Source organism: Candoia aspera, chromosome 16, assembly GCF_035149785.1.
Source record: "Candoia aspera isolate rCanAsp1 chromosome 16, rCanAsp1.hap2, whole genome shotgun sequence".
Classification (NCBI taxonomy): Eukaryota; Metazoa; Chordata; class Lepidosauria; order Squamata; family Boidae; genus Candoia; species Candoia aspera.
Window position 1 is genome coordinate 4,886,608 of NC_086168.1, and position 18,470 is coordinate 4,905,077.

At 43.5% G+C, this 18,470-nt stretch overlaps 1 protein-coding gene across 1 annotated transcript in view; it reads right to left on the reverse strand.

The window, feature by feature from the left end:
* MED27 (mediator complex subunit 27) overlaps positions 1-18,470 on the reverse strand; it is a 117,798-nt gene that overhangs the window by 65,629 nt on the left and 33,699 nt on the right. The window contains exon 3 of the mRNA XM_063315985.1: positions 4,419-4,549. Within this exon, the coding sequence (XP_063172055.1) occupies positions 4,419-4,549 (131 nt within the window). The remainder of the gene's footprint in view (positions 1-4,418; positions 4,550-18,470) is intronic.

The window sequence follows — 18,470 nt, forward strand, 5'->3', positions numbered from 1 at the left end:
TTGACTCAAGACTTTTTGATTTCAAGAGTATAATTTCAGGCTGAGGACGAACCCTCTTCTTACTGTGCTTAAACCATTCTTGCCTCTCCAATGCAATGAAAATGCAATGAACGGGTGTGTCTGACGTCCCCCTGAAAATAATTTAAATTGCTGGCCGCCCCCACATCAGGTAGCAGCAAGTTCCCCAGGTTGATTATGGCGGATGCGTTGAACAGGATGCAAGAGGTGCGCCTTCAACTTGTACCGTTCTGAGAGAATCCACCCTGGTTTCCCACTTGCTAATTTAATACCCTGAAAATTCAATTCTCAAGGAATGGTGTGATAAGACACCACAAGTGGATATCAGATATATCTTCTTTCATACCGAAAGTTATTGGAAAATGATCTCTTCCTTATTAATGCAATTCCCCTTTTGTATAAGAAAGGAATCTCTATCTTGAAGAAAGCACACAGTATTTTAATCTTTAATTATATTAACTCTTCTAGGGAGAAGCACAGACCTAGGCCTGTGGATTATTTCTTTATTGCATATTATCTCTGCGATGCTTAATGAATATTGTTATTTAATGCAGCATTTGCCAGCAAGGGGTGGGGGAGGAAAAGTCAGGGTTGCACTCAGACATTTGGAAGAGTGGAAGTTATTACTATATGCTTAGCTGTTCTGTCTCTCTGGAATCGCAGTCTTTGGTTTGTCACATATTATTTGCCACTCTTTTCGACAACAGCAAGTGCCAAAGCATTGTTGGTGCCCACAGTTAGGATTGTCAAGATGCCCACAAAGTTGTACGGATAGCGGGGGGGAAAAGGCTTGATACAGGGCAAAATGTGTCTGTAAATTAAGGCCCACAAGAAGAAATTTTCTAGTTTTCTACAGACAGGCAGAGCCCACTACGCAAAAACAGTGCAAACTGTATAGATTAATCTACGATATGACCGTGGAAAGCACAGAGATTGTCTATTACGGCCAATGACACCTTACAGACATAAAACTAGCATTAGTTGTGAAATTAATTAAGCATGTCAATCCGGCTGCTGTGCATCTCGCATATTACATGACTAAATTTGGCTACACTTAAAAAAATAGCCATTTGAATCCGGGAGTTATAGTTGCATATAAAGCTGATCAGAATGACTGGGAAGTTTGATTAAGCGTGGGGCTATCTGCTCAGGTGGATGTCAACATAAAACAGAGAGCATAGGAGGATGAGTCTACTGTGCACTGAACTTGGTTTTAAGTTTGCCACGTCGCAATCTGGATTGGAAGTTGCTTCCCCCATCACAGCGCTCTGCAGACTAAGCCAAAAGACAGAAAAGGGTCACAGCCATTTGAGGGTCTGGGGGGAGAAAAAGAACGAGAACAAGAAAACAAGAGCAAAGAAGGGGGGAAAAACCCCACCCATTTCAAGGAACTACATCCAGTCACAGCTGACGGTGTTAAGATGGCTATCTGTCTGATCCCAGGTGAAACCTCCATTTTGCCTTTCGCAAATAAAGCAGTTATCGGCTACATAAATTGGTTAAATAAATGCAAGAATAAATTTAAGTTCAGAAATCAATAAATATATACAGTACAGCATATTGGGGGCGCAGGAGGGAACACATCTAGACCTCATCAGGAAGATGCGAGTCAACTACATGCCTTGGATATGAGCTTAATTTATTCCGCAACTTGCAAAGAGGCCCACGGTTAGCCCAAAAGCTGGGGTGGAGGGCTGATCAAAGAATTGGAAAGTCTGCTTGCCTAGGCCATATTGTTTAACCAGAAAATGTGGGCTCCCCCTTCCCCAGACACTGGCTTGCTTTCAAAATTGTGATTGAACCTGCTTGTGCAGGCTGTTAAATTTCAAGGTCTAGTCATGGAAATTCCACAATGCCTGATAAGCTCTGAAACCGAAAAGCTGTGCGGCAGAATTTCCCGTATTCCGTCTTCTCCCAGCCCCTCTTCCCCCAGAGTGCTGAAGCCTCCTTGCTAAATCATGTACCTACTGGAGGATCCAAGCCACACAAAACCTATTTCCTCACAAAAGGGACATCCGGGGGTGGGGGATGAGAGGCTCATCCCGAGTTTTAAGCAATTATTTAATTTCAGCCATTGTTCCATTTTTCTTGTCAGCCTGATGGAGAATAATGAGGAACTTGGAGAGACGGAGAGAAACCGGTAACCAAGTTAGCCAGTCACGGAGCCCACTTTGTCAAGTTTGGGAGGACGGCTGAAAAATCCCCCCCCCCACTGGCAATTCCTCAGCCTGCAAATGATGGCAGCTTAGTGCAAGTGTGAAAACAAATGCAAGCTGTCTCCTTGAACGCCCTCGCTCATCCCTTCCCATCTCAACTTTTCCAGGGGGTGCCTCCCTCCTTTGCAAGGCTTCAGCTGGGCAGATGATGCAACAAGTCCCTCAATTAATACTGTGGAGATCTAGCTAAGGATGTCTTCACTGAGCCCCCAACAGGTTGACCCAATTCCCATATTGCACTAAGCTATAAAGAAGCTTCAGTTCAGCTTAAGATGTTTTCTGAGTCCAAACACCATGGCTTGTAAATCTTAGTTCATGGCTTATTGCAGTGTTTCTCCACCTCAGCAACTTTAAGCTGGGTAGACTTCAACTCCCAGAATTCCTCAGCATGGCTGAGGAATTCTGGGAGTTGAAGTCCACCCAGCTTAAAGTTGCTGAGGTGGAGAAACACTGGCTCAGTGTATTGGCTGAATTCAACAATCATGTTAAAGAAACTCCCGATATATACCATGACACCTCATTTTTAGCTGACTAATATAGGAAAGGTTGGTTATTTCCCCAGAAAGTGAGGAGTGTGTCGTCTTGGTGACATAAATCACAGCATCTGCATCATTAGCACAATGACACTTGTGTGAATGTCATAAACGGGTGTAAACTGGGATTTGCTAAATTGCATGCCAAATCCATTGTGGGTGAACTCTGCAAAGCTTTGTTATGCAGATCGGGAGTGCCTGGGTCACCAGAAACCAATTCCTGTTCCAAGATTTGCTTCCAGAAAATTGCACGGGACAATTTGGTGTGATCTGGAGGAAGAATCAAACATTTCATGTCTATCTATGTATTACCAGCAGGGAGAAACTTTATTTATTTTATTTATTATTCAAATTTAATTATCGCCCATCTCCCCCAAAAGAGGGCTCTTGCAAACTTCCCTCTAAAGCAGTGTTTCTCAAATGTTTTGGTCTCAGCACCCCTTTACATTCTTAAAAATGACTGAGAGCTCCAAAGAGCTTTGGTTTATGTGGGTAATAGCTATCAATATGTACTGTATTAGAAATTAAAACTGAAAAAAATTAAGATACTTATTTATTTGATTTTGCTGATCCCCTGAAAGGGCCTCGGGGGCCCCCTAAAGCTGTGCTTTGGACCACAGCTGCTCTAAAGCATCATTAACATACAGTGAATAAGTAAACTGTAAAAACTGGATCTGTAGCCCCTCCTCTTTGTTTTATTTATTCTTTCCAATAAGGTTACTCTGTATTGGTCTTGATTGTTGGAAGCAGCCTTTAGGGATGCATAAATAAGGACAGCTGGTCTACACATCTTTATATAAAGAAAGGTAGCACTCAAATGCCCATTTTTCTCCAGGTATGTCCAAGCAGAACATCAAGAGAAAATGCTTGCTAATTAATAATAATGAATAACAACAACAACTAATAGGAGGTTCCATAACCTCCACGGTCCTGCAATGTTTTATTTTCACAGAGCTGGATGGGCCCACTGAAATCATGAAATCCCAACCCTTGCTCAGTTCAGGAACCCAAAGGAGAGCATCTCAGACATCTAATGGTGGCGCAGCCCCTGTGTGGTCCTTTGAGGTAGTCCAAACAAGAAACCAACACCATGAGTACTAGCACTACCTTAATTTTAAGGTTACAGTGACAGAATCTTGCAAGTCTGAAAGCACTTCTCCACTCCCTTGACTTTACTTCCCAGAGAACTAGGGAGGGTCCCTTCTGAGATGCTTCCCACACCCCTTTTCCTTCTGTGGGCTCAGCTGCCTCTTATCTGATCACCACAGCTGGATAGCAGGCAGGGCAAGAGGCTCAGAAGGGCCCCTCCCTAGTTTCTCGGGCTGTAAAGGAGAGAGAAGCAGATTCGTACTTTCAGACTTGCAAGATTCTGTTAATGTAGCCTTACAATAAAGTAGAATTAGCTCAACTGCTTGTGTCTCCTTTCTGGGAAGGCTGACATTCCTTCTCTCTTTCCTCCAGGACTTACGTTTCCAATCCTCGTTGGCTTTTCTGAATTGGCTCCATTGGCTGGACTTCTTAAAGAGCGAGACTCAGTCCTGAATGCAACACTTGAGATGGGAAAGGGAGGGGGATATGACCTACAAAGAACAGGATTCCTTTGCTAAACCAGATATCATTCATCTCACACCTGCACACTCTTGACACTTACTGAGGTGGCAACACCAGGGTGGTTGGCTGGGCTTTTGGTCTTCGCTTGGCAGATACTCCCATTTGGTTGGCAGACCTCTTCAAAGACTGCTGGTTCAGAAGACCAGATGCCAGGCCGGTGTGGTACTGCAACTAGAAAAATAGGAGAAGTAAGAATGATAGATCTTCAAAAACCAACAACCCCAAAGCACCTCTTTTTATTTCATTCCAACGCCTCCTGAGCCAGATGTGCAGGATGAAGATTTTAGCCCAGAACCCAAGGTTTCCTTCCACAAAAGCGCAGTTTTATGCCACCCAAAGCACGTCCCCTATAAAGCATGGTCTTTGGAAGGAACAGACCATAATTTGCCATATGGTATTTTGTGGTCTTTCTGGCAAACCTTCCCACGCTCTGTCTGGAGATTACAGCACTTTCACAACAAGCGTGATTAGGCCCCCAACATCAGCAAGTGACTGAGATGATGACAACTTACTACTTCACCAGGACTCATCCAAATGTCCTCTGGAGATGTATTTATCAGGAGATGGCTTGCAATTGTATTTGTGAAAGACGGTCCTTTTATTTTGAGACAGTGAACCTCCACTGGGTCTGGGGCACAGAATTTCTTTGCCCTCAGAGACCACAATTAAAAAGAAAAGGAAAAATTCAACATCTGCCCCAGGGCCCACAGTTGAAGGGCAGTGATATAACACTGAACAACACTAAAAAATGAGATACACATTTTATAAGCAAACAACTTAGTGATGGTACCACCAGGAAAGGGGATTTTCATGCTAGTTCCCCCCTTTTTCTTTCATCCCACTTCACTTTTACAGATGTTGGTTAGTACATGCCCAATCCTGGTTTGATATATCAAGAACTTCCTCTTCTATCTCTTTGGTCCCAACTTTGCTTGAATCACCTTAGCAAAGTCATCTGAGCAAAAAGCGAGTCTGCTTTTTGAAAGAATGGCCAGTTCACCATCAACTAAGGAACAAACTAATTTGTGGAAATTCACATTCTTTTGGCTGCCATAAACAACCAACCAATAGATTCTCAGTCGGTAATGGAGGAAATTAATGATTTCGTCCCCTCCACATCCACTGCTTCTGGCCAAAGGTTTAGCAGAAAGGAATACCCCAAAGATGTCTTCCTTCCAATTTTAAGAAAATCAAGCCAATTACAATACAGCACATATCCCACTGAAAGTGCATTATCTTTTAAGGGATCTGGAACTTACACATTGGACCAGTCCAAAGATGATAAATTAACTGGTCAGGTTTCTTAACCATATGTACCACATAATCAGAAGCTCAATTAAGATAATGTGCAGATTACACATTTGCAATTACAATTGGGAACAGAGAACAGAGGAAAGAAATAACTATGCCATTAAAGTAATGGATCATTATTAGTCATAGGCATACAATTTTCAGAAAAGGTTGTTTAGGGGGATGGCAGAACTGGAGAGCGTGGTTTTAGCTTAGTGTCTTGTGTGAATAGACCACCATGGATCGAAAACCATGATCTACAGTTCAGACTGTGGCATGAACCCAAGCTTGTTTGGGCTTAATTCTGTGAGAGTAAGCACCAGCCAAAATAATCCTGATTAAGTCATATAAGCCAACAAAGAATGGGTGCAGGAAGGCAATAACCCACAACATACTGAGAGAGCTGTCAAAAAAGACCTGCTGAATGGGTGCTTGATGGAGCAAGGTACACTTAATTTGTTTATACTTGGAACCTAGTATCCCATTTTTGGAAAAAGGTATCAAAGATTAAGAGCTGTGGAAAAATCCAATGTTATCAAGCCTATGTGTGACAACAGAATGTTTCAGACCAGGTAACTGCACACTAATACTGGGCTACGGTCAAATTCTATAGATTAATTATGGGTCTATGGAGTTGAAAACAGATAGGCAAACTTTATTTCAAGCTACTGGAAAGCTTTGCAGCAGCTATGGATGATGGCACCAATAAAAAAACACTTATTTTGCAAAAGGGCAACAAACTTTAAAATGTTAATTAAGAACCTGCAAGCATATCTGTAGAGAGACCACAAAACAAAGATTTCAAAACTGTCATGTATTTTGGCTCCAATTTGTTTAAACAACTTCCAGTTTATTTTCTCAAAAGTTATTGCCTTAGTTTAATCTTAAAATCATCTTGGCCAACTCTTTTTAACGGTTGCCCTGCAGGAAAGGAATTTGCGTTTTGCAGGATGATTTTTACAGAGGTGGGCTAGAGATGAAGGAGGTCTACTCTGGAATGATTGCTTTCCCCAGAGGGCCAGCATACTACAAAGACTGATCATGCCACAGCCAAGTCAAGAAATTAAAAAAGAGAACAACCCTTTTCACTGTTTAAGTAAAATGTCATGGTGGGAAAGGGAGGAAGGGAGAGAACTGCATGCAGTGTCCAGCAGATCAGCCTTCAAATCAAAGCAGTCCTTACGATGAGACCACCACTGATCACATCTTGGGAATAAGGTGGTTTTGGAGGCTGAGAGAGATCCCCTTCTGTGTTTGCTCTGCCTTGCATCATCCTGAGCAGTTGTGCAACAATGTTTTGCAAGGTTTTTTGGGGGTTTTTTGCAATATTTTTCAATAACCTCCCTATAGAAATAAGGTTGCTCCATGGGATGCGGTGGCGCTGCGGGTTAAACCGCTGAGCTGTCGATCGGAAGGTCGGCGGTTCGAAACCGCGCGGCGGGGTGAGCTCCCGTTGCTCGTCCCAGCTCCTGCACACCAAGCAGTTCGAAAACATGCAAATGTGAGTAGATTAATTGGTACCGCTACGGCGGGAAGGTAACGGCGTTCCGTGAGTCATACTGGCCACATGACCCGGAAGTGTCTATGACAACGCCGGCTCCATGGCTTAGAAACGGAGATGAGCACCGCCCCCTAGAGTCGGACACGACTGGACTTTACGTCGAGGGAAACCTTTACCTTTACCTTATGCCTTCTAAGATTCCAGAAGGTACTGAAGAGACAGTATAGAAAGTAAGGAAGATGACCTTGATGGAGATATGCCAGCTCCATTGCTGAGGCGACAAGGAATAAAACATGGTCTAAATCCAGAAAAACATTTGGAGGTGGCTCAGACAGACACTTCCCTAATTCACAGAAGTATAAGAAGGGGGAGGTCCACCACAATCAGATTTGCAAGATGCTGGTATTGTAGCCAATCTCAATTAAAGTAATTTTAGCCTTCCTGTGGAATTGGTTTCCTGGTCTGGTCTAGCTAGGGTGCCCGACAGAACATTTCCGAAGAGCATTTAATCAAATCATTTGATCTCACCACCTTTATTTCACACCGAATGACTTATATTGGCTATTGATATTATTTTATTTGGTTTTGTTAGATTCCGATTTATTTACTCCCCCTAATCCTTGCATTATTATAACTTGAGTTATTGGTTGTTTAATTTATTTAAATTTACCACGTATTTTTAATGGATTGTTGTTTTTTTTAATGGCTTGTTTTGTAAAGTGTTTTCGTACAATTATGGATGTTGTGGACTGTTTTGTAAACTGCACTGATTTGGCAGTAGAAAAGTAAAATAAAGTTGCATCAGCTCCTTGATCTGGTCTAGACACCAATATAATCTAAAACATCAGTGAGTTCACCCTCTATATCCTTAGCCTCAACTTGATTCACTAGTGCATGGCTGTACCACATACAGGCACATATATCGCCACATGTCAAGAAAATACCTAATTACACAGCAGTATTTTGTATAAATGGTTTCTATCTTTAAGACTGAGGGAAAAAAACCCCAAAGGAACTGATCAAGATCACACTGGGAATTCCAATTAATTGCTTAGTGATGGAAGTTCTGGTCCCAGTTGTTGTAAGTCAAGGACTACCTGCAGTTGAGCCTTAATGAAGAGAAGGAAACATGGCTTGAGTTGGGCAGGAAAGGAGAAAGTCAGCAGGGTTTTTAATTCCCTGAAAGAGGGACACATATTGGTTCTTAATGCAAATCTTAGCAGTGAAGATGGAAAACAGGAGCAACTGACATCTTGAAGCATTGTCTTTCAGACTTCTACAGCAAATCATACAGTCACACCAAAATCTTCAGAATAAAAATGGAGACAAAACCCCCAGATCATGTTTTTTGAGACTGCTGTAAAAATGGATGAAGAGATGAGAGTGAATTGGCAGGGCTCATAGGAAAACACGGGCTGCTTCTTAACACCTTTCTCGTTTACGCAGCCAATATATCACGCGAGCTAAAGGGCCGTCCAAAGACATATCGTATTCTTAATAAAAGTGGAGTTATTCTCTACCAGAGAAGGGGAGGGGGTATCACTTCGCCCTACCTCGCTCGTCTGAGGCTGGAGAATTTTGCACAAATCTGTTTTTCTCACGCAGATGCCTTAAATGGGAAATCAATGAATGCAGGGGACAGTAGAAGTTTGAAAGACAATGCTTCAGGATGTCAATTGCTCCTGTTTTCCATCTTCACTGCTAAAATTTGCATTAAGAACCAATATGTGTCCCTCTTTCAGGGAATTAAAAACACTGCTGACTTTCTCCTTTCCTGCCCAACTCAAGCCATGTTTCCTTCTCTTCATTAAGGCCCAACTGCAGGTAGTCCTTGACTTACAACAACTGGGACCAGAACTTCCATCACTAAGCGAGGCGGTTGTCACGTGAGTCATGCCTGTTTTTACAACCTTTTTTCCCATGGTTGTTAAGTGAATCACATGGTCATTAAGCCGTTAGAAGCCAGCTGGGAAGGTCACAAGTGGCAATCACGTGACCCCAGGACTCTGCAACTGTCATAAATACATGCGGGTTGCCAAGCACCTGAATTTTGACAGGGACCTTGCGACGGTCATAAGTGTGAGGACTGGTCACAAGCCACGTTTCCCAGCACCGTCGTAACTTCGAACAGTCGCTGAACGAAGGTCATAAGTCGAGGACTACCTGTACTAAGACCCTGGGATCAACATTCTGATACTGAAAAGACTACTCAACCTTAGGTAGGCTGTACAATTGAAAGGACATCAACATTTGCACCTATCCAAGCCACAGGGCAAACTGCATCTTGAGTCATCCTGGTAGAATGTCTAATTTGGAAGGATTTTCAAACTGCAGGGGGATCTGCTATTCCTATTTAAAAACAGAAGGCAGTTTGTTCTGGATGGTCAACCACTTTTGATTAAACTATGTTCATTAAATGCACACAGACCCCCACATCTTCTGCCTCCAGGAACAGAGATTCCACTGTCAAGATCTGTAAGAGCCCATTAAATATTTACCAAGCCATCTTTATAATGGGAGAAAAGGTCAAAGTTAATAAAACTGATAGGCAGCTTTTGTCCAACCTGATTTATATATTATTTAAGTACCACACACAGACACACAAACACACATACTGTATTTTACAGAACGCGTCCTTCCTTTCCTGCTGGAAGCATTTTCTTAGCCCTCCGGCCGGACCAACCCAAAAACTACGACCAATTTCGAAAACACAACCCATAGAATTTGTTGTTTATTCGTTTAGTCGCTTCCGACTCTTCGTGACTTCGTGGACCAGCCCACGCCAGAGCTTCCTGTCGGTCGCCAACACCCCCAGCTCCCCCAGGGACGAGTCCGTCACCTCTAGAATGTCATCCATCCACCTTGCCCTTGGTCGGCCCCTCTTCCTTTTGCCCTCCACTCTCCCCAGCATCAGCATCTTCTCCAGGGTGTCCTGTCTTCTCATTATGTGGCCAAATACTTCAGTTTTGCCTTTAATATCATTCCCTCAAGTGAGCAGTCTGGCTTTATTCCTGGAGGATGGACTGGTTGGATCTTCTTGCAGTCCAAGGCACTCTCAGAATTTTCCTCCAACACCACAGTTCCAAAGCATCGATCTTCCTTCTCTCAGCCTTCCTTATGGTCCAGCTCTCGCAGCCATATGTTACTACGGGGAACACCATTGCTTTAACTGTGCGGATCTTTGTTGTCAGTACCCATAGATATAGAGAGCAAGAGGCAGAAGTACCTAGAGATGTTGTATTTCCCAGTTGCTTAAAGATTTCCATGACATAATCATTTCCCAAATGCTAATATTCCGTATTTAACAATATCTATTGCAGAATTCGGACACGGCTGTAGGACTGGACGAAATGGTAAGCAGCGAGAAATCAGCATCCAGAGCTGGACTGGCTAGGTGCACCTCTGAACCATGGCTTATCCTTGAGAAAGTTGCTACCAGCTTCCAACCCACGTGCTTTGCAAACCACCATGGTACAGATGCCTTCATTTATTTGTTGTGCTACTCATACGCCTGCAGTCTCGTCAGGATACAGGCAACCCTTCCTTTCTGCACCACCTTTGGGTTAGAAAAGCTCTGGCTAAAAGCTTCCAAGATCTGCCCAGTGGTGCAACTTGCAATAAATGCAGGAAGAAAAGAAGAGATAAATCTGCTCATTTCACTGGAGATTGGGAGGGAATTATTTATAAAGATGGGAGCTGGTGCTGGAGGGCAGAATGTCCAACAGAGCAGTTTCAGAAGTCTTTGGAGGTGTGATGGAATGTGAGGGCAACCTCTGAAGATGGGGAGGGGGTAAGAGATGCCACCTAGGGAACGATCAGATAAAAGAGGAAGGAGCCCACCACAGAGTAACGGCCAGAGGAAGAAACTTACAAAGGATTTGCCTTAACTACTCAGGCGGTAACTAGGGAGGGTGGGAGATTTGTCCTTTCAGACTTGCAGGATCCTGTTAATGTAGCCTTACAACAAAGTAGAATTAGCTCACCTGGTTGTGTTTCCTGTCTGGTTGACCTGGGAGTGGGGACATCAATCTAGCAAGTCTGAAAGGACAAACCTCCCACCCTCTCTATTTACCGCCTGACTAGTTCGGGCAGGTCCTTCCTAAGTTTCTTCCTCTGGCCGTTACTCTGTGGTGGGCTTCTTCCTCCTTTATCTGATCATTCCCTAGGTGGCATCTCTTCCACCTATCTTCCAAGGTCACCTTCACATTCCATCACAGGAGATGGCCTGCAAGCTACAGAAGTAGCTCATGAAGCTGCAGGTAGAAGGGTCACAACTGGATTCAGTACAACGAAACAAGTTTTTGTGGGCACGTCTTTGGAGATTTTAAGCAACTCATGACATCGGAAACTATTTTTTCTCCTTTCCTGCCCTGTTTCTGTAGCTAGCCAAAGGAAGACAGCCCATGATGTCAAGAAGGAAAGTTCTTGATAACTGCAAAGGACAACAGCCATGCATTTGGGAAGGACTGGGAGGAGATAAACATTAGGTGAAACCAAAGAATTTGTTTATGGCGAGAAGACCTTGGCTTGTTCAAGCACAGATAGATAAGGCAAACTATGCCATAGCATTTAAGTCACTTGTTGTGAGATGGGTGGCCATATAAATTTGATATATAAGTAAATAAATAACATCTGAAAACAGCATGAGGAATGATACGTGGGAATGACCTTGGGAGACAGGAGGAAGAGCTGCAGACAAGACAACGGTCTGGTAAGAGGCAGCAGAGTCCAGAGAAGGAATGGGGACATGGGAAGCATCTCAGAAGGGACCCTCCCTAGTTTCTTGGGCTGTAAAGGCAAGGGTGGGGGGAGATGTACTTTCAGATTTGCAAGATTCTGTTAATGTAACCTTACAATAAAGACAGAGCTAATACTCATGGTTGTGCTTCTTGTCTACCTCGAAGGGCTAATAGCATGTGAGCTTACCAGCTCATTATGCTTTCAAGGAAATATTTCCAGATTGACCCAGAAGAGCTTTAAATAAAAACCAGAGGATCCTGAGGTAGAACTCCACTGTTTGTCCTGCACCTACTCTAGGTGAAATAGTATTTCTCTTCCCTCTAATTATTGCTCCTACACTCATATACAGGAAGCCCAATTCATAGAAGCAGCAAGGACTGAAGGAATTCTAATCATTCTGCCCGGGATTCTGTTAAAACTATTCTTCTTGCAGTTCAAGAATGGGCATCTTATCCCACACTTCCAAGCTGTTGCCATGTCAATTCTCCGCTGTGCCGTCACCTCTGAAGCAGATCAAAAAGAGCTCAAGTAGAGCAATTCACGGGTTGTCTTTAACCATCTTCTTCTAATAAAAACCAACTTGCATGCCATTCTTTGTATATCTACGATGTCAGACGGTGCTGCTGTTGACCTCAGATTACCCTCAATCTTAAATGTGACGGGGCTTGCAAAATGCTAAACAGTGAAAGGTTCAAACCGCAATCCGCCTTACACCTTTACTCAGTCCCGTCATTCTGTACCAGCCACAGCGAACCAGATCCCCCAAGGAATCTTATTACAGCAGGAGAAATATGGTTTGTGTTGGGGAATTCCCAAACGCCTGCTACGCAATTCTCTATTGCTACTGCCATCATGGAGTCCTTCAGAATAGATGTAACCTGAACATCTATGGTAGACCACATTATTAATTAGTTTAAATGGGCTTACTGGCAAATGGATTACCCACTTAGCCATTGTAGGTCTGTCCTCCCAACCATAAAGGAACGGACGTATTCTTCCTATGCAGCATGGTAAGTGGCACAACAGGAGGGAACCGCTTTGCCCAGACCAAAGCAAATAAGCAAGAAAGGGGAGGAAAGAAATCTTGTTAATACGTGAACAAATGTGATTTAAAGTTACTTGGAAGCCAATACAACCTGTGGCCTTGTTGAAAACAAGAGCTCTTGTTCTTGCTTAGGGCCTTGTCTCTAAGTTCCTGTCAGCCTTGTGAGGTGGTCTAGACAAGAAGCACACCCAGGAGTACCAGCTCTGTCTTTATTGTAAGGTTACATTAACAGAATCTTGCAAGTCTGAAAGTACATCTCTCCCCCTTCACCTTTGCAGTCCAAGAAACTAGGGAGGGTCCCTTCTAAGATGTTTGCCACACCCTTTTCTTTCTGTGGGCTCATTTGCCTCTTATCTGACCATTGTCTAGTCTGCAGCTTTCTCCTGTCTCCCAAGGTCATTCCCACAGACCATTATAGTTCCTTGCTTCTCCTTGTCAGTTGGTAGGTTGGAATCTCACAGGGCCAATATCTGCTATTGTGCAAAGCAAAGGATTAGCAACACAGACTTTTTAAAACAACACGTTTTGTAAAGTGGCAAACTCTTGATATCACCAAATCTCCTAAGGTTTAGGGAAGTCACATCTGAATTTCTTGCAAGAATGTCTCACAAGGTTTGGAGTGAGAACCACTCAGCCCTACAAGTTGTAGAGGATTTGCAAGATTCTCAGAGTTTTTTTAAAAGAAAGCTTTTCCACTTTTTTTTGTGAGGGTGGAGCCCAGGGCCTGAAAACGTGACTGATCCTGCTGTAAAGCATCCTTACAAATCTTTTCAAGTTACTTTTACTACAAGCCACATTTTTGCTCAGCAAAAAAGAAAGAAAGAAAGAAAGAAAGAAAGAAAAAAGAAGAAGAAGAAGAAGAAGAAAAGAAAAGAAATACAACTTCTGGATTTGGTTGGAAAATTGCTTCAGATGCAGGTCACAAGACCATCATTTGTCTAGCGTGGCAATTTTAGTAAAATTAAAAAATAGCATTGTCCAGCAGCCCCACATGAGATCAAAGGGACAATCTGCTTGTGTAACTCAGGCACTGGAAAACACTTAGAATGCTAGTAGATGGCAACACCTGCATAGGGAAAAACAGCAATATCTGCAGAAAAATCCTGCAAAAATAAACATTTTTGTTTGGCAGATGCTGCAAAAACCGGGTAGCAAACCAAACTGCAAACAAGGAGAAGCAAATGAGGCTACCAAAGGGTGTGGTGGGGCTGTTAATTCTAGCCATTTATGCATATTAAAAAAGTTCTTTGGATCCTAGTGAAAAATCCTACAGATGTTTTTCTCTGGACCACGGAACAGATAACTCTTCCTCCTTTCCCACGCCTGCTCCTTCCCCTCTTTCACAGACACACATTTGCCCGATGCCACTGAAGGAATGCTCCTTGACGCGCACCCTGAAATCACAGCTGGAATGTCACAACCATCAAAATCCAGAAAACCTTCCGCACTTGCAAGAGAATGACATTAAACCAGCAATATGCATAAAGTTGTCCCAGATGATTAGAGTCAGAACAAACACACCACAATCTGTCACCTCTCATCCTTGTTAACAAGCAAACCAATGCATGAAAACGGACTAGCTGCACCTTGTATATATTGCTTCTCCTAATAAATCATCCTAACACACCCACAGCGTGACTGACTTGCAATCTTCCTTCTCAGCTGGGGGGGAGGGAATGATCCATGACTATACTTTAGCCAACATGGTACAGCGAGAGGTTTTTGCAAACAGCCCCATCAATGTCATTTACAGAGAGTTGTCTTCATCTTCCCCTGTGCGTCTTTCACACTGTTACTCTGCCAACTTGGTGCTCATTTCTCCACCATTAATCCATGAGTGAAAAATAGCTACAAGTAAGGCAGCGTTTTAGGCAAACGAGTAAAATAGATAGGCGGTTGCTTGGAAACTGACTATCTGAAGGACTGCCCCTTCCCAAGCTGAGAATCTGGTAATATTTACCTTCTGACCGAATGAGAGACTGGCCATTTGCAAGTAAAAACATTGTCCATTTTATTCTTTGGGACTGAGGCGTCTACTTGGGGTCCTCGGGGCAATCAGAGTGAAAGGTGGATGCAGCCGAGGGGCTTGCTCGGAAGCGGGCACTCTTGCCCAGAGAATCAGGAGTTGGTAGCACCTTTCCCGACCAACAAATCTGATTAAAAGGCAGCAGCTTTTGTGAGCTGTGCTCACTTCCATCAGATGCCATACCTTAACAAAATCTGTTAATCCAAGCAGGTGCTACAGACTCCTTTTGATTTCCTGCCACCATAGACCAACATAGCTCTCCTCTCACTTGCCCAGAGGGAGTGAAAAAGAAAGAAAACCAAGATAAGCAGGGGATTGGAAAGCAATCTGGCTAGTTTTCCATCACTTGAATGACCAATTCGTTCTCCATGGTGATCACTGGAAGAGATTGTCTTCAACCCACTTTTAACAATCCAAACATGTCCACTGGCCAAACAGATGGAGAAAAACCGAGTACCTGGCTCTACACGGATGTTCATGGAGATTCAGTTTCATCCGATCAGTGGTGCTCTCGTCCCACAGAAGCGCATGAAAGCCAAGCGTGTTGCCCGAAGAGGACTGGATTATCGAAAGGAAGGCACTACCAATGCCGTGTACTCAAACGATACCAAAAATGACGCAGAGGAGGAATCACAGCAAGGTCACCACAGTGAAGGATTTGAGACATGCCATTCCAACCTAGCAAAACGATGAAGTAATTTCCCGTCCACGTGTTTCTTTCAAAGTACGTCCTTAATAGCAGGGGCAAATCCATGGCAATCTTCTTGACAATGCCACAGAAGTGCCATAATGCCATTGCCTTCTCTTCTAGAATGTTTTTTCAACTTCCCACCATGGCCCTTGTACAGGTCAAGGATCCCAGCAGCATTTCGATGAGAGTGAAAATAGTAAGAATTGGTTGGATGCAGCAATTCTATGAAGGATCCAGAAGGACCTCCGGCGCCCACATCCACCTGTCCAGCCGTTGGGGCCATCTTCAGAGTGGGTCTATGTGTGGGGTGAGAAAATGGGATTGGGGAAACCGAATCCAAGCCTTCGCTTGGACAGGATGCCCAACAACAGGTCATTCAACCTTCCTTTAGAGCAGGGGTGAAGAGCAGAGACATCACACTGACAACAAAGGCCCGCATAGTTAAAGCAATGGTGTTCCCCGTAGTAACATTTGGCTGCGAGAGCTGGACCATCAGGAAGGCTGAGCGAAGGAAGATCGATGCTTTTGAACTGTGGTGTTGGAGGAAAATTCTGAGAGTGCCTTGGACTGCAAGAAGATCAAACCAGTCCATCCTCCAGGAAATAAAGCCAGACTGCTCACTTGAGGGAATGATATTAAAGGCAAAACTGAAATACTTTGGCCACATAATGAGAAGACAGGACACCCTGGAGAAGATGCTGATGCTGGGGAGAGTGGAGGGCAAAAGGAAGAGGGGCCGACCAAGGGCAAGGTGGACGGATGACATTCTAGAGGTGACGGACTCGTCCCTGGGGGAGCTGGGGGTGGTGACGACCGACAGGAAGCTCTGGCATGGGCTGGTCCATGAAGTCATGAAGAGTTGGAAGCGACTGAACAAATAAACAAGGGTAGAGGGTAGAGGGTAGAGGGAACGGCCTTGAAGGAAGGAGGAACAGCTGCTACCAAGACATTAGTCACAGAAGCAGGACTTGAACCCAGGTCAAGGAAATAACCCGAGAAAACATCTCAAACAAGCCCTCCCTAGTTCACAGGAAGATAGTGAGGGAAGGGGGAATCATATTCAGACTTGCAAGGTTCTGTTATTACAGCCATTACAATAAAATTAGTTTTGACCTTGGTTTCTTTGTCTGGTCTACCATGTACAGCTGATGGGTACAAAGACCGTCGTTTGCTGGTTTTGATAGTACTCAGGATTTTTTTAAAAAATGACAAGTATGGTTTAAAAATGCTTCAGAAGGATAGAGAAAGGCCATGATTTCTCACCTGCAGATATTTATCATTTTCCCAAGCTGCTCTTTTTCACTGAATGGGATTGGCAGGAGACGAACTTATGAAGAGTAAAGTTCTGATCAGAAAGAGTTTGATTTCTCAGTGGGGTGAGACTACAGGAAAAAATGACTTATTGGTTTAGACCAAAACTCATGGGGCTGCTGGGACCAGGGAAAGATCACTCTTGTTCCTTCTTTTGGCCATCTCAGCATTATCAAATTCCAGGGTACAATTTGCCTTGCAGAGTTGTTAAAGGTAAGTCTGCCAGAAATGGGTTTACATTTAGCACCGATCCATTAAGCTCCCCCAAGAGTTAAAACTGTGGGTTTTTTAAAAAAAAGAATGCAAACAAAATCCATCATGTCTGATTGATAAAATATAGGTTTTAACTGCAGCTGAAAAAGTGAAGATTGGCAACATTTTCCTCCCTGACCCCCCCCCCCCACATAATTTGCTTCCTTTGCTTTTTTTCACTGTAGAGGGCATAAATCAAAGAAGTGTTAAAGAGACCCATATATCACCAACTGGCGTTTCAAAACTATTTACAGAATCCATAATATTCTCAACATGAAACAAGCAGCCTAAAAAAAGCAACAGCAAAAGATGAAAAAAATTAAGACGCAATTCCCCACACCCAAATGGGGTTAATTAAATCAAAATCTTCACCAAATACATCCAGATGTTTAATAAGAATGGCACTAGCAGGTCTGAAGTTGCAAACACCCAAGGCAATCTATTTCTTGGCACAAAACCAAGTGTGCACCAGGACTTTTTTTTTTTTAAGCAGATTATCATCTCAAAATGCAGAGGTTCCCAACTTTCTTGAGCCAATGGGGATAAAGTTTTGAGTACATATTCCAGGCAATTTCGAAGTATGAGTGCCGATAAGAGGATTCCATCTGGTGGGGTCCAGGAGGTGGGCCTTCTCTGCAGTAGCACCCGCCCTTTGGAACATCTTGCCCCCGGAGGTGAGATTAGCCCCATCGCTCCTGGCCTTCTGGAGGAAGTTGAAGACCTGGCTCTGCCACCGGGCTTGGGGCAGGGAGGAGAATCGGCATACTTGGGGTTGCCTAGTGCCCTGAAGTGCCCCTCCTACACAATGACTGAATGAGACCACAGCCATCTGGATTTTATTATACTTGGTAGCTTTGTGAAATTGTTTTAGTCTATATTTTATATTGAAATTTTATTATATATTTATTGTTTACAATATTTATATTGTAAACCGCCCAGAGTCCCTCCAGTTGAAGGAGATGGGCAGTGACAAATTTGATAAATAAATAAATAAAGGCTGTGCCCAAGGACTACTAACCAGAAATCAAGATGGTAACACTGCTTCACATCACCCATCCTATAAGGTGAGCTGTATGACCTTGGCTAATCTTTGTTGCATCAATCCTTGCATTAATCGGTTGGAACTGAAGAGCAGTTAAAGGTCTGGGGGCCCCTACTCTTCCTGCAACATAATAAAATCAAAGATTTCCAACAGAGGTTCCCTGCGTAACACTGAATTGATATGAAAAGTAGGTA